Source organism: Saimiri boliviensis, chromosome 4 (assembly GCF_048565385.1).
Source record: "Saimiri boliviensis isolate mSaiBol1 chromosome 4, mSaiBol1.pri, whole genome shotgun sequence".
Taxonomy (NCBI): Eukaryota; Metazoa; Chordata; class Mammalia; order Primates; family Cebidae; genus Saimiri; species Saimiri boliviensis.
This window is the reverse complement of record NC_133452.1, coordinates 40,569,495-40,586,708: the sequence shown is the minus strand read 5'-3', so window position 1 is coordinate 40,586,708 and position 17,214 is coordinate 40,569,495. Positions and strand designations below refer to the sequence as shown.

The 17,214-nt window shown below is 34.9% G+C and overlaps 1 protein-coding gene across 7 annotated transcripts in view; it reads left to right on the top strand.

Annotated features, from left to right (window-relative positions):
* Positions 1 to 17,214, top strand: part of LAMA2 (laminin subunit alpha 2) — a 625,652-nt gene that overhangs the window by 287,522 nt on the left and 320,916 nt on the right. For all 7 annotated transcript variants that reach the window (XM_074397494.1, XM_074397493.1, XM_074397490.1 and 4 more), the window contains exons 11-12: positions 7,851 to 7,991; positions 10,676 to 10,849. In XM_074397494.1, coding sequence (XP_074253595.1) covers positions 7,851 to 7,991; positions 10,676 to 10,849 — 315 coding nt within the window. The remainder of the gene's footprint in view (positions 1 to 7,850; positions 7,992 to 10,675; positions 10,850 to 17,214) is intronic.

Genomic DNA, 17,214 nt, shown 5'->3' with positions numbered 1-17,214 from the left:
CCCCAATCATATCATTCTCATGGCACAATCACTTTTCATATCTTTTTCTTTTATAATTTCATAATTATTTACTCTGTTTTATGTCCTTCTTACCTCTGGTGATGCTACAAACCCTGTATATTTTCTTTATCATTGCACAGTTAAGAAGAAAACACATGACTCATACATAAGAAAGAAGGAAGGAAGAGAACTAAAATCTTGAGAAGCTTTGGCAGTCACTTCATCTTTCTGATTCTATTTTATAATCTAGGAAATGGTGTTATTGAATATTTTCTGCCTCACTCTCAATAGGTATAATTATAACATTGAAGTCCTGTACAAATATAAAGTATAACCATAAATACCTACTGGGTTATTTTTGTTGTCTATATTGCTTTTTGCAAATAGAGGTAACTCTCCATTATTTTTCTCTGAAAGGATTTTTATGGTGTGTTAACATTTTTATTGGTTTTGGATTTCCCTCTTCTTTTTCATTTGTGTACAGGAATGGCCACCTCATTAACCTGTAGACTTGATTCCTGGGCATTTTTACAAATGCTCTTCAATGTATACATTTAATCCCGAATCTAAATTACAGATGTAGAATTTTTGGCATAAAGGATTCATGTAGGAATTTATCTCTTGAAGCAGCTACAGGTCAAATAGTATCATGTCAGTCAATTTTTTACAATGAGAGGCTCTCTCTTTGACTGAACTTTGGAAAGGCTTCTCTGACTCCTCTTTCAGATGGAGCTTCATCTTTGATCCTTGTCCACAAACCTAGCTTGGTTATAGCAAGAATTCAGCTAAGTCAGTTTTTTTTTGTCTTAACCCCTTATCCTTGATACGTGATCCCCCAGGCCTTTTCTTAAATCGCATTTTAGGTTTGGGGGTACATGTGAAGAACATGAAAGATTATTGCATAGGTACACATATGGCAGTGTGATTTACTGCCTTCCTCCCCGTCACCTATATCTGGCATTCCTCCCCATGCTATCTCTCCCCAACTCCCACCCCCCAGTGTGCCTCCCCTATTTCCCCCCAACAGACCTCAGTGTGTGGTGCTCCCCTCCCTGTGTCCATGTGTTCTCATTGTTCAACACCCACCTATGAGTGAGAACATGCGGTGTTTGATTTTCTGTTCTTGTGTCAGTTTGCTGAGAATGATGGTTTCCAGGTTCATCCATGTCCCTACAAAGGACACGAACTCATCGTTTTTGATGGCTGCATAATATTCCATGGTGTATGTGTGCCACATTTTCCCTGTCCAGTCTATCATCGATGGGCATTTGGGTTGGTTCCAGGTCTTTGCTATTGTAAACAATGCTGCAATGAACATTCGTGTGCATGTGTCCTTATAGAAGAACGATTTATAATCCATTGGGCATATACCCAGTAATGGGATTGCTGGGTCAAATGGAATTCTATTTCTAGGTCCTTGAGGAATCGCCACACTATCTTCCACAATGGTTGACCTAATTTACACTCCCACCAACAATGCAAAAGTGTTCCTATTTCTCCACATCCTCTCCAGCATCTGTTGTCTCCAGATATTTTAATGAAAAGAACAAAGCAGGAGGCATCACACTACCAGGCTTCAAACTATACTACAAGGCTACAGTAATCAAAACAACATGGTACTGGTACCAAAACAGAGATATAGACCAATGAAACAGAACAGAGGCTTTGGAGGCAACACAACACATCTACAACCGTCCAATCTTTGCCAAACCTGACAAAAACAAGCAATGGGGAAAGGATTCCCTGTTTAATAAATGGTGTTGGGAAAACTGACTAGTCAGGTGCAGAAAGCAGAAACTGTACCCCTTCCTGACACCTTACACTAAAATTAACTCCAGATGTATTAAAGACTTAAACATAAGACCTAACACCATAAAAACCCTAGAAAAAATCTAGGCAAAACCATTCAGGACATAGGCATAGGCAAGGGACTTCATGACTAAAACACAAAAAGCATTGGCAGCAAAAGCCAAAATAGACAAATGGGACCTAATCAAACTCCACAGCTTCTGTACAGCAAAAGAAACAGCCATTAGAGTGAATCGGCAACCAACAGAATGGGAAAAAATTTTTGCAGTCTACCCATCTGATAAAGGGCTGATATCCAGAATCTACAAACTAAAACAGATTTACAAGAAAAAATAAAACAAGCCCAGTGAAAGTGGGCGAAGGATATGAACAGACACTTGCAAAAGAAGACATATGTGAGGCCAACAAACATAAGAAAAAAATGCTCATCCTCACTGGTCATTGGAGAAATGCGAATCAAAACTGGCCGGTCTTTAACAAGAATCCCGTTAAATTGGTATAGCAAGAATCCCCCCTACCCCTAATGTCTCCTCTTAATGATTGTTTGCCCCCTGATCCTTGCTCCATGGCTATAAATCTCCACTGCTCCTCGTTATGAATCTCCATTTGCTCATGTCGTATTGCAAATGGAGCCTAGTTCTTTTTTCTGATTGCTTTTTCCCTATTACTAAGTTTGCTTTTTCCCTATTGCAATAGTTTCTGAATAAAGCCTACTTTCATCGTTTTAACTGCTGTCCAGCTCTGGTTCTCTTTCACAATGTTAAAAGCTAAGCTTATGAAAAGTGAGAACTAATTTTTATTTATTTTATTCCCTCTCCCTAACCCACCAACTATTATTTAGCCTTGGAACATGTATTTTAGGAGTAAGGCCTCAACAAATACTGCTAATTAACTAATTATCCTTCCTTTGTTAACTTCTTTTAATACTACAATGCATTAGTATAAAGGTCATAACAGAAAAAAAACTGTAATTAACTACAAACCACCAAAAAAAGAAGCATGACTGCAAAATTCCTGAAGCAATTATCACACACACACACACAAAACTTAAATGTCACTGGAGCTATTCCTGGTAACTTTGTCAATAGTACTCCCAGCTGACTAACAATCACAGTGAAATATGTACTGCTGAAGTTGTACCTAATTTATAAGGCAGTAGCTTCCATGAGAAAGAGTAAAAGAAAACTACTGTGACTCTATTTCTCCAGTGAAAAACTACTGAGGAAACTATAACAATAGGAAAATTGATGTCAACATGATAGTATCTCACTTCAAGAAATCAAAAACAAAAGAACTTACTAAATTTTTTCTAATTCAACTTTGTTTTTAAAGGGAAAAGAGAAGTAAAGAAAAAAAGGGCAGCCATGATAAGTTTTTTGTAGGATAAGCCACAACGTTAAGCTATATTTAACAGAAATAGATGTCTAAAGCACACATTTCTTCCTAAAAGAATGAAAATTTGTTCTTGGGGAACTAAAATATCATACTGATTTTATGTAAAGGTAAACATTGATGTGGTACATCTGTACATAAAATATATCTAGAGTATTAAAGTTTCATGGTGGGGATAATAATGAGAAAATTACTATACAGGCTCGGTAGGGACAGGATAATAAAAAATAGATTAAATAGGTTGAGAACACTAGTCTAAAATGAAGTGACACATTTTAATATCATAATATGTGAGAATATAAAAATATTTACTGTATGTATTATTTACAATAAAAATGACTTATCAGTTCATATTTTATTAATATAATTGATTAGAATAATGTAGAATATTTGGTTTTAAAAAGATGGTGCTATAAGAGAATGAATATTAATGCCTAGAGTGGAAGTCTGCAGCGTTTTAGAAATTACCCTGTTTCATAGGCGTTAGCATGAAAATTATCATTAAACATGCAAATTGAAATTGGACTCCATACAAACAAAGTGTTAAAATGAATTTATTGGATCAATAGGACCTGCCCAGTAGAAATGCTGAGAGATTTAATAGACTAGAGTCCATTTTATTTAGATTAATAGTTAAAACAACTTAAGCATTTTTATTAAATTGTGTTTTTGCCACCATTGAAGTACATGTAAACAACAAAAAGTTAATTATATGTTAATAACTTTTTAAAGTTTATCAGTACAAGTAAGTGATAGAATTATAAAGGAAAATAGAAATCTCATGATGATTAAAGTAACATTCAATCTGGAAGGTACAAACTTTTACCATCATCATTAGATATTTAGGGTCAATTATATTCCCATCTGTGCTTCAGGGACTGAACTGGCTGGTAATAAGGTATAAGATATGGTCTGTGCAAATCTTATAAATGTCAAGAGAAGAATAAAATTATGGTTTTACTGTTTGTATCTATTTTTTCATTGTTTATTTTAATAAATGCCCTTTAGTAGATATTTTTACATCTGGAAACATTCTTACATCTGGAAGAGGACAGTGCAGCAGGAGCCTATTTTAATCCTATGAAAATCTTGGAATACATCGTTTTTGCTCAGCCCTATGGTTTTTCTGTCTTATTTTTTTCTTCAGGGGCATAGTAGACTCTGGTGAGGAATTTGGTGTCAGATCCAGGACATGTTTTCTTACCCTCTTAGAGCAGTGATTTTCTTCTACCTTGCAATATATTTATCTGAAGTCAGCCTCATCAGAAAGTACATAGGGAAAATACTGTGACTCTATTTCTACAGGTAGAAACTGTGCTAAGGGAACTAAAGCAAAAAAGAAAATCCCTACTTCCTTTGCTATATTCCTCTTGAGGGCATTTTTATATTCCCTCTGATATCACACAGGCATTGTATATAGTAGATCAGCTATGACTTGAATGAATAATATAAAGAATAAAGTAACAATAAGAAATAATGTGCAGAGCATTTATTAATAATTAGGTATTGATAACAGAGGAAATTAAATTGTTCAAAGAGCTCAGGCATAAAGCAGATGGCTCACTTCTAAGCTGGGAATCAAAAAAATTTAAATCCTAGAATATTCATATCAAGAGGATCTTTCCAAGAATAAACCAGGAATACAATTAGGGGCTGACTCATAGATGACAATGGCTGATGAGTCACAAAGAAGTTTTGAAAAAGCAATCATGTCCCTGAGGACACATCGAATTGGAACTAGGATGCCAAGATCATGTATAGTAGCAAGATAATAGAAGGTGGAAAACTTTGGTCTCTATGAGGATGTGCACAGAAGTCCCGGAGCACAATACTGTGTTTGAATTGTGCTACTCTAAATTATATAAAATATACTCTATAATGTAGTAAACAAAGATTCCTTTGTGCTAATGTCTAACATTTTATAGACATTTTACCTGCCACTGCTAACATAAGTGACTCGAGTATAGTTCTGTTGATTTATCTCCTGCTGAAAAAGCATTAATGACTTGACAATTCCTGAGGAATATCTCTTAGGATAGCCTTTCTGAGGCCAGGGACCCTGGATCTCAAGTAACAAGTGAAGTTCTAACATATAGGAAGTATTAAATACAGGCTGAATATCCCTTATCCAAAATGCTCAAGACCAGAAATATTTCAGATTTTTTATTTTTTTGGATTTTGGCATATTCGCAGCATACATACTGGCTGATCATTCCTAATCAGAAAAATCCAAAATCTGAAATGCTTCCACGAGCATTCCTTTCGAGCATCACATAGGTGCCTCCAAAGTTTCAAATTTTGAAACATTTCAAAATTTTGAGTAGAGATGCTCAACTTGCACGTTTGTCTTGAAAAATAAATGATGAATGGACTTCCAACTTTTAAACTGAATTTTTGTTCCTGATGTCTTTGCTAACATGAGTCTCTCATTCTATCTCTGTCCACAAGTTCAATTTTTAAACCATGCTTCAAGGTTTAGGTCAAACGCCACTCCTGTCGTAATGCTTCCTTAAGTCTTATAGAAGAAATTAGTGCTTCCTCCTCTGTTTCCATAATTTAATTTATTTCTCAGATGTACTTACCATATTCCACCTTGCATGATAGCTGATGTGAGTGTATGTTTTTATCCAACGAGATATTGGCTTTTAAAGACAGAGGTCTTGACTATTTATCTTCATAGTGCCCAGAATTCCTACCCTAATGTCTTACCTTGGGTTATTAAATAAACTTGAATATGAAATTATTTCATCATATTTTTTCAAGGTCATTTTACCAGGCAAAAATAGAGCTAAGGAAAATGTAACTAATGTCTACAAATTTCTAATTGTTGGACTTAGTCTGAATCTCAGAATAGTGGCATTGAAGCTTTTAAATTGGAGTAAATGGAAAGTAGATTAGACCAAGCACATAGGAACACCATGTACAGAACAGCTGTACTGTGTCCTCAATGGGATAAGCTAAATCATAATTACAGATATGTTTCATCTTTCTTGGCTTTACACTCTTTTTGAAGATGCTCTCAACTCCAGTGCTTTGGGGATTTATTTGTCACTCTAAGTCTGAAATTAGTTTGATTAGTTTTGCTGATATCTATCATTTCAAAATGTTTGAAATCTGCCTTAAAAGTGAGCTGGCAAAATCTTAGGGCAGTACTTCTTAAGATTCCCACATAGAAGTGGTTGAGTATGTAAATGAGTCATTGAAACTCAGTTTCAAAAAGTTAATTTAAAATAAATTATTCTCTTAGATATAAGAGGGACCTCTTTGTTTATTTTTTAAAATTTCTCCTTATTTCTTCATGCCATTTTTTCTCTTCTCTTCTGGTTTTCCTTATATGTTCTCAGAATTTATCATCGCTATCGTCTGCTCAATCTGGGTTTGTTTAAAGATGTTTTTATGAAGCTTATACTATGTGTATAGAACTTTGCTATGCATGAAAAACCTGACTGCCAAGAGATTTATTTAAACTTAATAAATTTTATGAAGCTAGTGCTCACTGCTGTACCAGGAACCATGTTATTTCCTCAGACTATAAAGATAAGTAAGACAGCATGTCTACCTTTGAATAGATTACAGCAGATAGCTAGAGAGAACAATCTTTGAACAATGCTTTTTTGTAGTTGTGATAGAGCAATGTATAAAAAATGAAAATGTCATTGAGAGAGAAATTAGTTGTGCAAGGGAATTTTTTTTAAAAAGCCTCAGAATTGCTAATATGGGAATTCAAAGAAGAGGGAAAATGTAGAGAAAATGCACATGTAGGGAATATTGCAAATCTGTTTCCTGGAAAGCAGGACGCCTTCATTTAGAAGTATTAGTTAAGATCAACTGTTCTTTAAATTGAGAGATTACATCTTTCCCAGTTTTTCATTACATGGTCAGCTTTCACTGGCCCGAGTTCACACTTTAGGCTCAACTATATACAAACAATTTTTTGGTGTACTGAGATTAGAATGAATGAAACCAATCTGGTGGAGAGCAGTCACAGAATGAGAATAGATCTTTCCCATAATATTACTATGTGACTAACTGTACCGATGTGTTATAGGGAACACTATAAAAGCAAACCAGGGGAAAACTTTACTACTTTTCTACTTTATCTGATCTTTATCACAGTTTCTCTACCTGTCAAGTTCCTATGTGTGCCTCAAGTATACATATTTTTAATCTGAAATGTGAAAAGTATTTCTAACTGGTATAATATCAATGTTCTATTATATATCGATGTAGTAATGTCTTTAATTTTTACCAGAAAATTAAATGAAGTAGCTCAGTAACAGAACAGTGAACTTTAAGTGAAGCAGCTCAATAACAGAACAGTGAACCTAGCTGACCCCACTTTACTAAAGCGAACGTATTCCTGCACAGGTATCTATCATGACATTTACTCTGCACGCTTAATATACATGAAGATCAAAATAGTCACTTTTACGAAAGTAGATTTGCATCCAATAATCTTTCTCACCAGTGTAGTTAGAGAGGATACAGCTTAATATACAGCTTTGGAGCAGGTTTTTAAAACTATCATTATGCTTTAGTTGAGAGGGTAAAATGAAGAATGTACAGTTAATATTTCCCTTACGCAGACATGAACACAGCTCATAAATTTGAAAGATACCTGTGTTGCTGACACATCTCTTTATTTGCAGGAGAATGTTGAAGGAGGAGACTGTAGTCGTTGCAAACCTGGCTTCTTCAATTTGCAAGAGGATAATTGGAAAGGCTGTGATGAGTGTTTCTGTTCAGGGGTTTCAAACAGATGTCAGAGTTCCTACTGGACCTATGGCAAAGTAAGCAAGCACCATTTGCTTCTGTTTGCTTGTCCATCAGCCTTCTTTGTTGCTGTCATTGTTCTTTTGTGGAATTTTTTTTTTTCTGATAGTGAACTTCTACATAAAGTTACATGAAGAAATAATGAAATTGTATTCAAATACTTTTGTGTATTTTTACTCAAAGCCTTTGAGGTTGTATTTGTAATACTGCTGGAATTTCTTAGAATAGGTAGACATAGTCTTTTCAGTTTCTATGATTACTATATGAAATAATAATGCAATTAAAGTTTCAACTCCAAGGGTGCATGATTGAACAGAGAAAACATGACATTGTGATGTGAATTTTATTTTCCATTTACCAGTATTTTTGTACGCAAGTTGAGAAAAACGCTTTATCATCTATATACATAATACGTATTATCCACCAGCTTAGTTACTATTTGATGTTGCCTAGGCTATTTCATTATTAAAAAGGGAACATTAAATACAGGCAATACCTTCATTCATAGTTGGTTTGAAAAATTATTACTTAAACTATTTAATTGCAATTAGAATTTTGTTTCTTTAACATAAATGTGTTTACCTTTCTGCTTTCACTGCCTATACTACCCAATGCCTTTTCAACTCTATACAGAGAGCATTTCGTCTCCCTACAGAAGAGCGTCAAAGGAAAATGGGACCTTCTGGGAATTTCATACAGCCTATATGGCTGGATGTGAGAGTGCAGAATGGTAGGAAATGGACTGGAGAGAGAGAAGTCTAGAGGGGGAATGAGAAACTAGAACTTACAGGCTTGAATATGCTAAGAATTTGAGATCTTTTACTTGGAGTGTCATTGAAGAATTTTAAGTTGAGGACTGACATAATCAGTTTTGTGTTTTATAAAGACTACTATTTAGACAAACTATTACCTAAACACTTCTTCCTTTCAACTTTAATCAGCGAGCTAATCCTAAACAGAGCTATCTCATATTTTCTCTGCCTGCAGTGCTTTTAAGTCAAGCCTAATATGAAATATTATCTATAGTTTATCAAATATATTGCTTTCAGAGCAGACTTCAAAGAATCAACCACAAATGGACATCTAGTCTAACTTCCTCATTTTGTTTATAAAGTCTCACCCCACCCTCCAGACTGCTCCACTGATAGATCACAGTTTCATAGCCAGTCAAGGGACAGAGCTGGTACTCAAGCTTTGATCATCAGATGCCAGAGACACAGAGTCCCACTCAACTGTCTGAGAATGCCTCAAGGGTGATGTTAGAAGGGAAGAAGAGCAAGGAATATATTACTTATTGTCCTGGAGGTCAACAGGTTGTACCTGGTTTCTATTTCTTGTTTGACCAAGGGAATCTCAGTGATTTCACAGCTTTGGAATAAGCAGAGTCAAGTAATCTATGAAGAAAATTTTTTAAATATTTCAGCCACGTAGTGTCACCCATAGCATTCTTCTTCCCATGACCGACAACATGAAGCAGCTCATGCATGTCTGGTAGGTTCCTGGTAGCTGGTAGCCTAAGCCCTCAGTAATCAGTGTTTTGTCCTGACTAGGGAGGATGCTTTAAATTAGACATGTAGCTGTAGGCCTGACCTTGGCTGGAGCATAGAGATATAAAAACAAATCATTATGCATTTTCTGATTCCTCCTTTAAGGTTTCTTTCCATTTCTGGGCCAGGGATCTAGGCTGTGGATCCCCACAGCACTTCTGATCCTATTTGAAGGAATGCATACAGTATTGCCAGATGTTGTCATAGCAACAAGCTGTTGGGTTCAAATATCCTTACGCCTCAAAGTAGAAATTTTAAAAAGTGGCAGGGGTGGAAATACTGAATGAAAAACCACCTTTCAAGTACTTACATAGTTTCTCTTTTTCCTCGGCATTACTAATACATATGCAACACTTTTTCAAGTCTTTTTATCTAAGAGCAATAAGAAATTACTAGTGGAGTGAAAAATATGGAACTGAAAGGCTGTTTGATTAAGTGTATGTTACAACCATTGTATGACTTTGAGTGAATTCCTATTTTTAAGAAAGTGATATTTGGAACCATCTTTTTTAAAAAGCATAGGTTTAATGAAAACAGATTATTATAGAATACCTTGGAAACACCTAGAAACATCAAGGAAAAAAAAATAAGCAATGGAAACCTAAGTGAGTACGTATATCTAATGATATTCGTAACGCTCATGATTTTTTGAGTTTTGTTTTGTTTTGTTTTGTTTTGATGGAGTCTTGTTCTGTTGCCCAGGCTGGAGTGCGGTGGCAAAATCTCTGCTTACTGCAACCTCCACCTCCCAGATCCAAGCAGTTCTCCTGCCTCAGCCTCCCAAGTAGCTGGGATTACAGGCGTGCACCACCACACCTGGCTGATTATTTTGTATTTTGATTAGAGACAGGTTTCACTATATTGGCCAGGCTTGTTTCAAACTCATGACCTCAAGTGATCCACCTGCCTCGACCTCCCAAAGTGCCAAGATTACAGGTGTGAGCCACCTTAACCCAGCATGTTTTTTCTAAATATTCCTAGTTTTTGTTTGTTTGTTTGTTTTTATTTTCTGTTAATTTCCAAAAGCGGACATGGCCAGGACTAGGAAAGAGCAAAGCTGATAGGGGTTTTTTTGTTTGTTTGGTTGGTTGGTTGTTTTTTTTGTTTTGTTTTGTTTTGTTTTTAATTAATGATGACTGTGTGTTTTCTCTAAGATACAAGATATGAGTGGCTGGTATCTGACTGACCTTTCTGGCCGCATTCGAGTGGCTCCTCGGTGGGATGACTCGGACTCACCCCAGCAGATCAGTATCAGTAACGTGGAGGCCCGGCAAGCCCTGCCGCATGGCTACTACTGGAATGCACCGGCTCCCTATCTGGGAAACAAAGTAAGTCCACACTTGCTTCCCGCTATTCTGCTTTAACTGACTGATCGTGAGAATGAGTTTTAGTTGGTAATTCGTTTGAAGAAAGATGAAATCAAATTACACACAGTATTGGATTGCTAGAGCCAGCTAAATCACATGGAGCTGGGGTTTTCCCCCATGTTACACAAGATCTTAACCAGCCAGGGCATCCCTAGTATGCAACTTTGTAGAGTTGATGTTCTGTGTAAACTTTTTGAATGGGCAAATAAATTAATGAAGCTTCTAGGGTATTTTCATAAAGCAAATTATAGCTATTGGAAGAGACTGTGTTGTGTTTATGTGGAAAGAGCTGTTTTCTGGAGTTGTCTGTGGTGGGATACTTACTGAAGTTTTCTCATCTGTTTCTATTTGATTTCAAACTTGATACTCAAGAGATTTACTTTTCCTTCTACCTGATATGAATGGTAATTGGAAAAACAAATGGATTACATAACTAATTAAATGCTTGCCACGAGGCTTATGTAAACAACACATTTCCTGGAGCTCAGACAGAACTACCCTAAAAGTGCCAGATTGGAAGCACATGTTTGTTTTAAAGCCCACACATATGTAAATACATACACAGATAAACAAATGTAGCAGCCTCAGAAATACAGGCCGGTTTTTTTTTTTTTTTTTTTTTTTTTTTTTTTTTTTTTTTTTCTATTGTGGATTAAATCTATCTAGATAGATATAATGGGGTTTAGAATTTTGTTTTATCTCACCTAATACTTTGTTGGAAACAAAATTTGGTGGCTTATTTATAAATGTGAATACTTGCTTGCTCTGTGAAAGTTAATACCTTCTGAACTGATAGTTAAAATAACTAATCACTCCAGAAGCTGTGATGGAAAAATTTCTTCATGAATTGATGCTGTTTAAGCCTAGTTTACACCTTAAAAATATAGCATTACTTATGAAGAACTCATCATTGATTAAACAAATAAAAGTATATTTATAGTCCATGGTTTTCTTGCATGTCATGTGAGTATTGAAATAGAAAAACTTAGTATCTAATATACTACTCAGTGAATGGGAATTGGTGGTGTTGGCTGACTGAAACATTTTTAACTCATGGCCAGTTTCTTAACAGGCTTCTAAAGGCTATTACAAAAAATGTGTAAATGTCTAAAACACATTTTCAATGAACTTATTTTAAGAGACAGCATATGTTGTATAAAATTCAATAGCTGTAAAAAAAATCTAATTAAACTTTTATTTGCAAGGCTCTTTACAGGAAGTAGTCATTTTATCCTATTCTATTTAGGAAACTCTGGTAATCCCCAAAAAAACAAAATAGCGCATAAGACTTGAATTTTTCTGCTTAAAATTGCCAAAGAATAAAAATAAAAATAAAAATATACTGTCAATTAAAAAAAAAAAAAACCACTCTGAGGAGCTCCAAGAAGAGTTTTAGGTCAAAACTGGATGAATTTCAGAGGTCATATGTCTTATATGATGGCAAACTTATTTAAAGTAGCTTAAATAGAAATATTCTTTACCATATTTTCCATCCTTTCTTCTTTGGTCATATGCATTTTCTTTCTGTTGGCTGACAATCAAACTGACAGAAGGAAAGCAAGCAAATGGAATATTTGATAGAATCAGAACAAAGAATTTGGACATCCCATTAGTAGTCGTCAGTTCCCGAAGATAACTTCCCTTCTCCTGGCTGAACTGTTTCTTTCTTATAAGCCACAATGAAGCGCTTTATATTCCCCTACCAATCATTTTCACATCAAAACGCTGTTCCTGCCTGTGCTCCAGTTTCCATTCAGTGAACAAAATAATGGTAACAGGGTGTGCAAATTGTTTGAATATGGAGGACATTTTTAAATGTAATGTGGAAGCCCTTGGTGGTTTACTGTCAGGCATCTCGGTATGAATGAAACAATTTGCCTTAATAACTGAAACATATAAATTTTTGATACTACAATAATACTGCAAGCTCTTAGAAATTACCACAGTACATCTTAGCTGTCAAGTCACATCACGTAAATTATAGTCATGATGACATGCTGAGCTTGGTTGATTTACTATCTTGCTAAGAAAATGGAAAATTGTAGGCCCTTGTTTGCAAATTCAATAAAGCCACTTTTCTAAATAGTGGTGGCTAAATTCTTTACCAGTAATTGCTGTTAGAATCAGAACCATTGCCAGAATCTGACAGAAATAGCATATCAAGATAGAAGTGCATCTACTTAAATATTGAATTTTATTTATATCCATTACAAGGAGGCTGTGGTACATAATCCTTTCCTCTGTTTTTTTAGTGTTATTTCCTAATTGGAAAAATAATTATGGGATGCTATTAGCTGTTTCTCAATATTTATAGTAAGACTTTCAAACATTTTCCAAGTCGCTTGGTTATAAGGCTTCTTCTAACAGAAGGGAGATATGCTGTGATGATCTCTTATAATGGAGATGCCACATGCTATTTTTCTTTTTTTTAGGAGCCTAATCCCAAATAATAAAAGTGTGCTTACATGGGACACATTTTTGCTAACATCGATGTCTGCCTGGTTGTAATAAAACTCAAGAATACTAGCCAATTTAGCAAAGGAGTACTTTGTATCCTGTGAAATGTTTTTCACAATTTTACTCTTTTGGAATAATGAAGTATAAATAAATGATTATAAGTGTATGTGTGGATAATGGATGAGGCCTAGGGAAACTTAGCATGTTTTTATACTTTCCGTTTTTGAAATTCTCACAATTCTCAACTAGAAATTATTCCTCAATTTTTTCCCCTGTGTACTAGTGAATATTTGGCACAATTGGCAATATCAAGTGTTAATTTTCTTGCCGTATTCTAGATAGTCAAAGAGAATTAAATCAGGCACCCACAGGGCTATCTTAGGTACATTTCATTTTCAAAATGCCTGGCAAATGTTAATGCTTGGTTTTAGGGCATTCATTTAAGCAACCAGGCAGCAGTGGAAAGAGCTAGAGGACAAAGAATCCTGCTGGTTTGCTACAGGCTACAGCTATTTAGAAGCAGTTTGGGAATTTCAGAGTTGGGATAATTTACTGCCTTAGTAAACCAAGTGCTACTGGAACATTGAAACAGTCATTTACTTAAGGTTACCCTAGTGGTCTGAAATAGATAATGCAGCTTCCAAAAGCAATTCTCTGCATCTGTAAAGTTCTGAGAGCAGCTAGCTTGGCTTGTCTACTGTTCCTGCATTACCATTAAGGTTTGAAATTCTGTCCCTGAACATTATTAAACTTATGTGATTTGTTCTTTACCAAAACATGCTTATTTTCTACAGCCTTATGCTGTCTTTCTGTTTCTAGCTTAGAGAAGCCTTTAAATTTTTTCATATAGTTGTCAATACCTATAGCCTAGTTTAAGATGCACATTAGGAGAGTCTGGTGATACAATAGCATCTGGATTCTAAAAGTAATCTCTGGTAAACTCTTTTGTTGTTCTTGCTTGACTTTCAGTTTTACTTCACAGATCTCAAATTAAAGCTGTAGATTTAAAGAAGGAAATTGATATTTGAGATTTACAGGACAGGGTAGATCGTAGCACATAAAAGGAGCTGAACAAGTATTTTGTAATTGATGCTACATACTTAATGCAAACAAACAAAATTCTAGGAAATTGTTTTGATTAGGTTGCTCAGAAATGCCCATTGAGTTGGATTTGTGTGAGTTGAAAGACAAATTCTGTATTGCTTTAAAAAATAATCAAAAACTCACTAACGAATATGTTCCACTCTCCTTTGAGCAGCATAATTTGTATTTGTGACTTCTTTGCTCCATAGTCCTCAAAATTATTCAAAAGTGGAACTCAAATCCCTTCTCCCCATTCATAAATTCCTCCTATTTAAATATTGGATTAAATGGATTAGTTAAGAAGATCATCATGCAAGTAAAGAATGGCATGGTTATAAAAGTAAATAGGATAAATCAACTGTGGTTGTTTTTTATTCTATAAATCAGATCCCTTCGAGACTGATTTGGCAATGGAGTAGAACCAGGAAGAAGATTTGTTGCCTAGAATAAACTGAATTTGTAAACAAAAATTAAGTTCTAAGCCCCCTGACTGAATTGCCCCCCTCTTGACCAAGGGATTCCCAAAGAAACCTGAAAATCATGGGAAGGGACGGTTACACATTCCTCATTATACCCTGCTCCCGTTAGAGTTTAGACACAACAGACCAACAGTAACATTAAAACAGAGATTTCAAACTGACTAGACAGACTCTTTATAGCAACAAGATACCAAATCACAACTTCACTCTGATATAGCATAACATAACAGATAGCAGGCCCTAAAAGAAATCAAAGCATTTTATACCAAAATATATTTATTTGACATATTTTGAAATGATCTTGCAAAGCTGTCTCTTGGAGAAAATTGCATCCTATAGAGAATCTCCTTCTTTTACTCAGTCTTTTCTGGAGAGTCTGACACCTTTTAAGACCTGGTAAGAGACATTCACCATCAACCTGCTACTTTTGCCTACTACCTGGAAACAAGGAGCATGGCTTCCACAACCCACCCCCATTTCTTAACCCAAGCTGACTTCAACTATTCAGACAGAGTTTAACTCTTTCAACCAATGGCCAATCAGAAAATCTTTGAATCAGTCAATGATTTGGAAACCCCCAACTCTCTTCAAGATGTCCTACCCTTCTGGGCCAAACCAATGTATACTTTACGTGTACTGGTATAAGTCCTTGCCTGTTACTTTTGTCTCCTTAAAATATATAAAGCCAAGCTGTAACCCAATCATCTTGGGCACAAATTCTCAGGACCTCCTGAGGCTGTGTCACAGGCCATGGTCCTTAACCTTGTCAAATAAACCTCTAAATTGATGGATCCCTGTCTCAGATACTTTTTGGTTTATAAATTGTTAAGGATAAATGATAAAATTAGTATTAAAAAATGAAAAACATCAAGGACTGATTTATTTTCCATAGCTATGATAGAATCTGCTATGTAAAAGTAGCACAAATACAAGAGCTCAAGGTCAAACAGAAATCTGTGTCTTACATATCCTTGCCATAATATTCTCTTGATACTTTTCCTAATTAAATTTATAAAGCACTAGTTACAAATTTTTATATAAAAAGCATTTTAATATTCACATGCATTCTATTTACGATGTTTTCAATTCCGTTTACAATTGGCCAACTGAACAAGTACTAAATAGGAGAATGTTCCATCCAGTAAAAACTCATGAGAAAAATTAAATAGCTTACTTAACAGTAATTTCAATATGAGTTGGTTTGTGATGTGGTTGGCAACAAAACTTACATAATCTAAGGCTACATTGGCAGAAATTTACTGGTCAGGACAAAAGAAGTAGTAGTTATACAGATTCTGCACAAAACACATGTCACCTAAAATATTTAGCTTACTTGTCAATTTCTGTTTTTATCTATGTTAATATACATGTCACAAGTCATCAGCTAATAAACCAATAAATCCAAACTAGGAAGAAACATGGCCGGGATTGCAATCTGGAAGTGTCTATAGCCTCTTCCAATTAAGCATTTTTTTCAATAAGTTTATTAGTTCTTGTGAGGCACTGATCTTTGGGATAAAGATGCTGAAGCAGCTTATTCAAAAGCAAGCATAAGAAAGGGAACAACAAAGATATGAATTCATATAAATATAAATGAATGGGATGAATAATAAATGTCAATAGAGGGGACACAAATCCAACAATTGTTTTTTTTAAATGGTTACAAAGCTCTGTCAAGATTAATCAAGCAAAAATGGGGTAAAGCACACATAAACAATTTTAGAAATATACAAATGGGCATAACTGCAATTACTTCAAACATAAACAAATAAAGATGTATCATAAAATAAACAAATTAAGAGCATTATGAAAATGGACACACAATCAGTTAGAATACAATTTAGAAAAAAGAATGCCTTTCTAGGAAAATGCAACTTAATAAAACTGACTCAAAGTAAAAAATCTATAATGTCAGATAAACATTAAAGTAATTGAATCAGTATTGAAATAAAGCTTTCAATGAAGTTAACTCCAAGCGTATGTGTTTGCAAGTTCAATCGCAATTCAAAAAATTTTTAAAACGCAATATTATAAAACTTTCCAGAGTATAGAACAACAGGGACTTACACCTCAAGTAATTTTATGTGGCTTGAAATAAAATCTTGACAAGAGGACTGTGAAAAAGAAAACCCCTATCTAAAGTCACTCATGAAAATAGATGCAAATATCCTAAATAAAACATTAACAATACAAATCCATCAGTTTATAAAAATAAACTAAGTTGGCCAAGTGGATTTTACCATTAGTGTTTAAGGTTATTTTAATATTAGAAAACCAGTGTAAGTAATTGACCATACTGATTGGTTG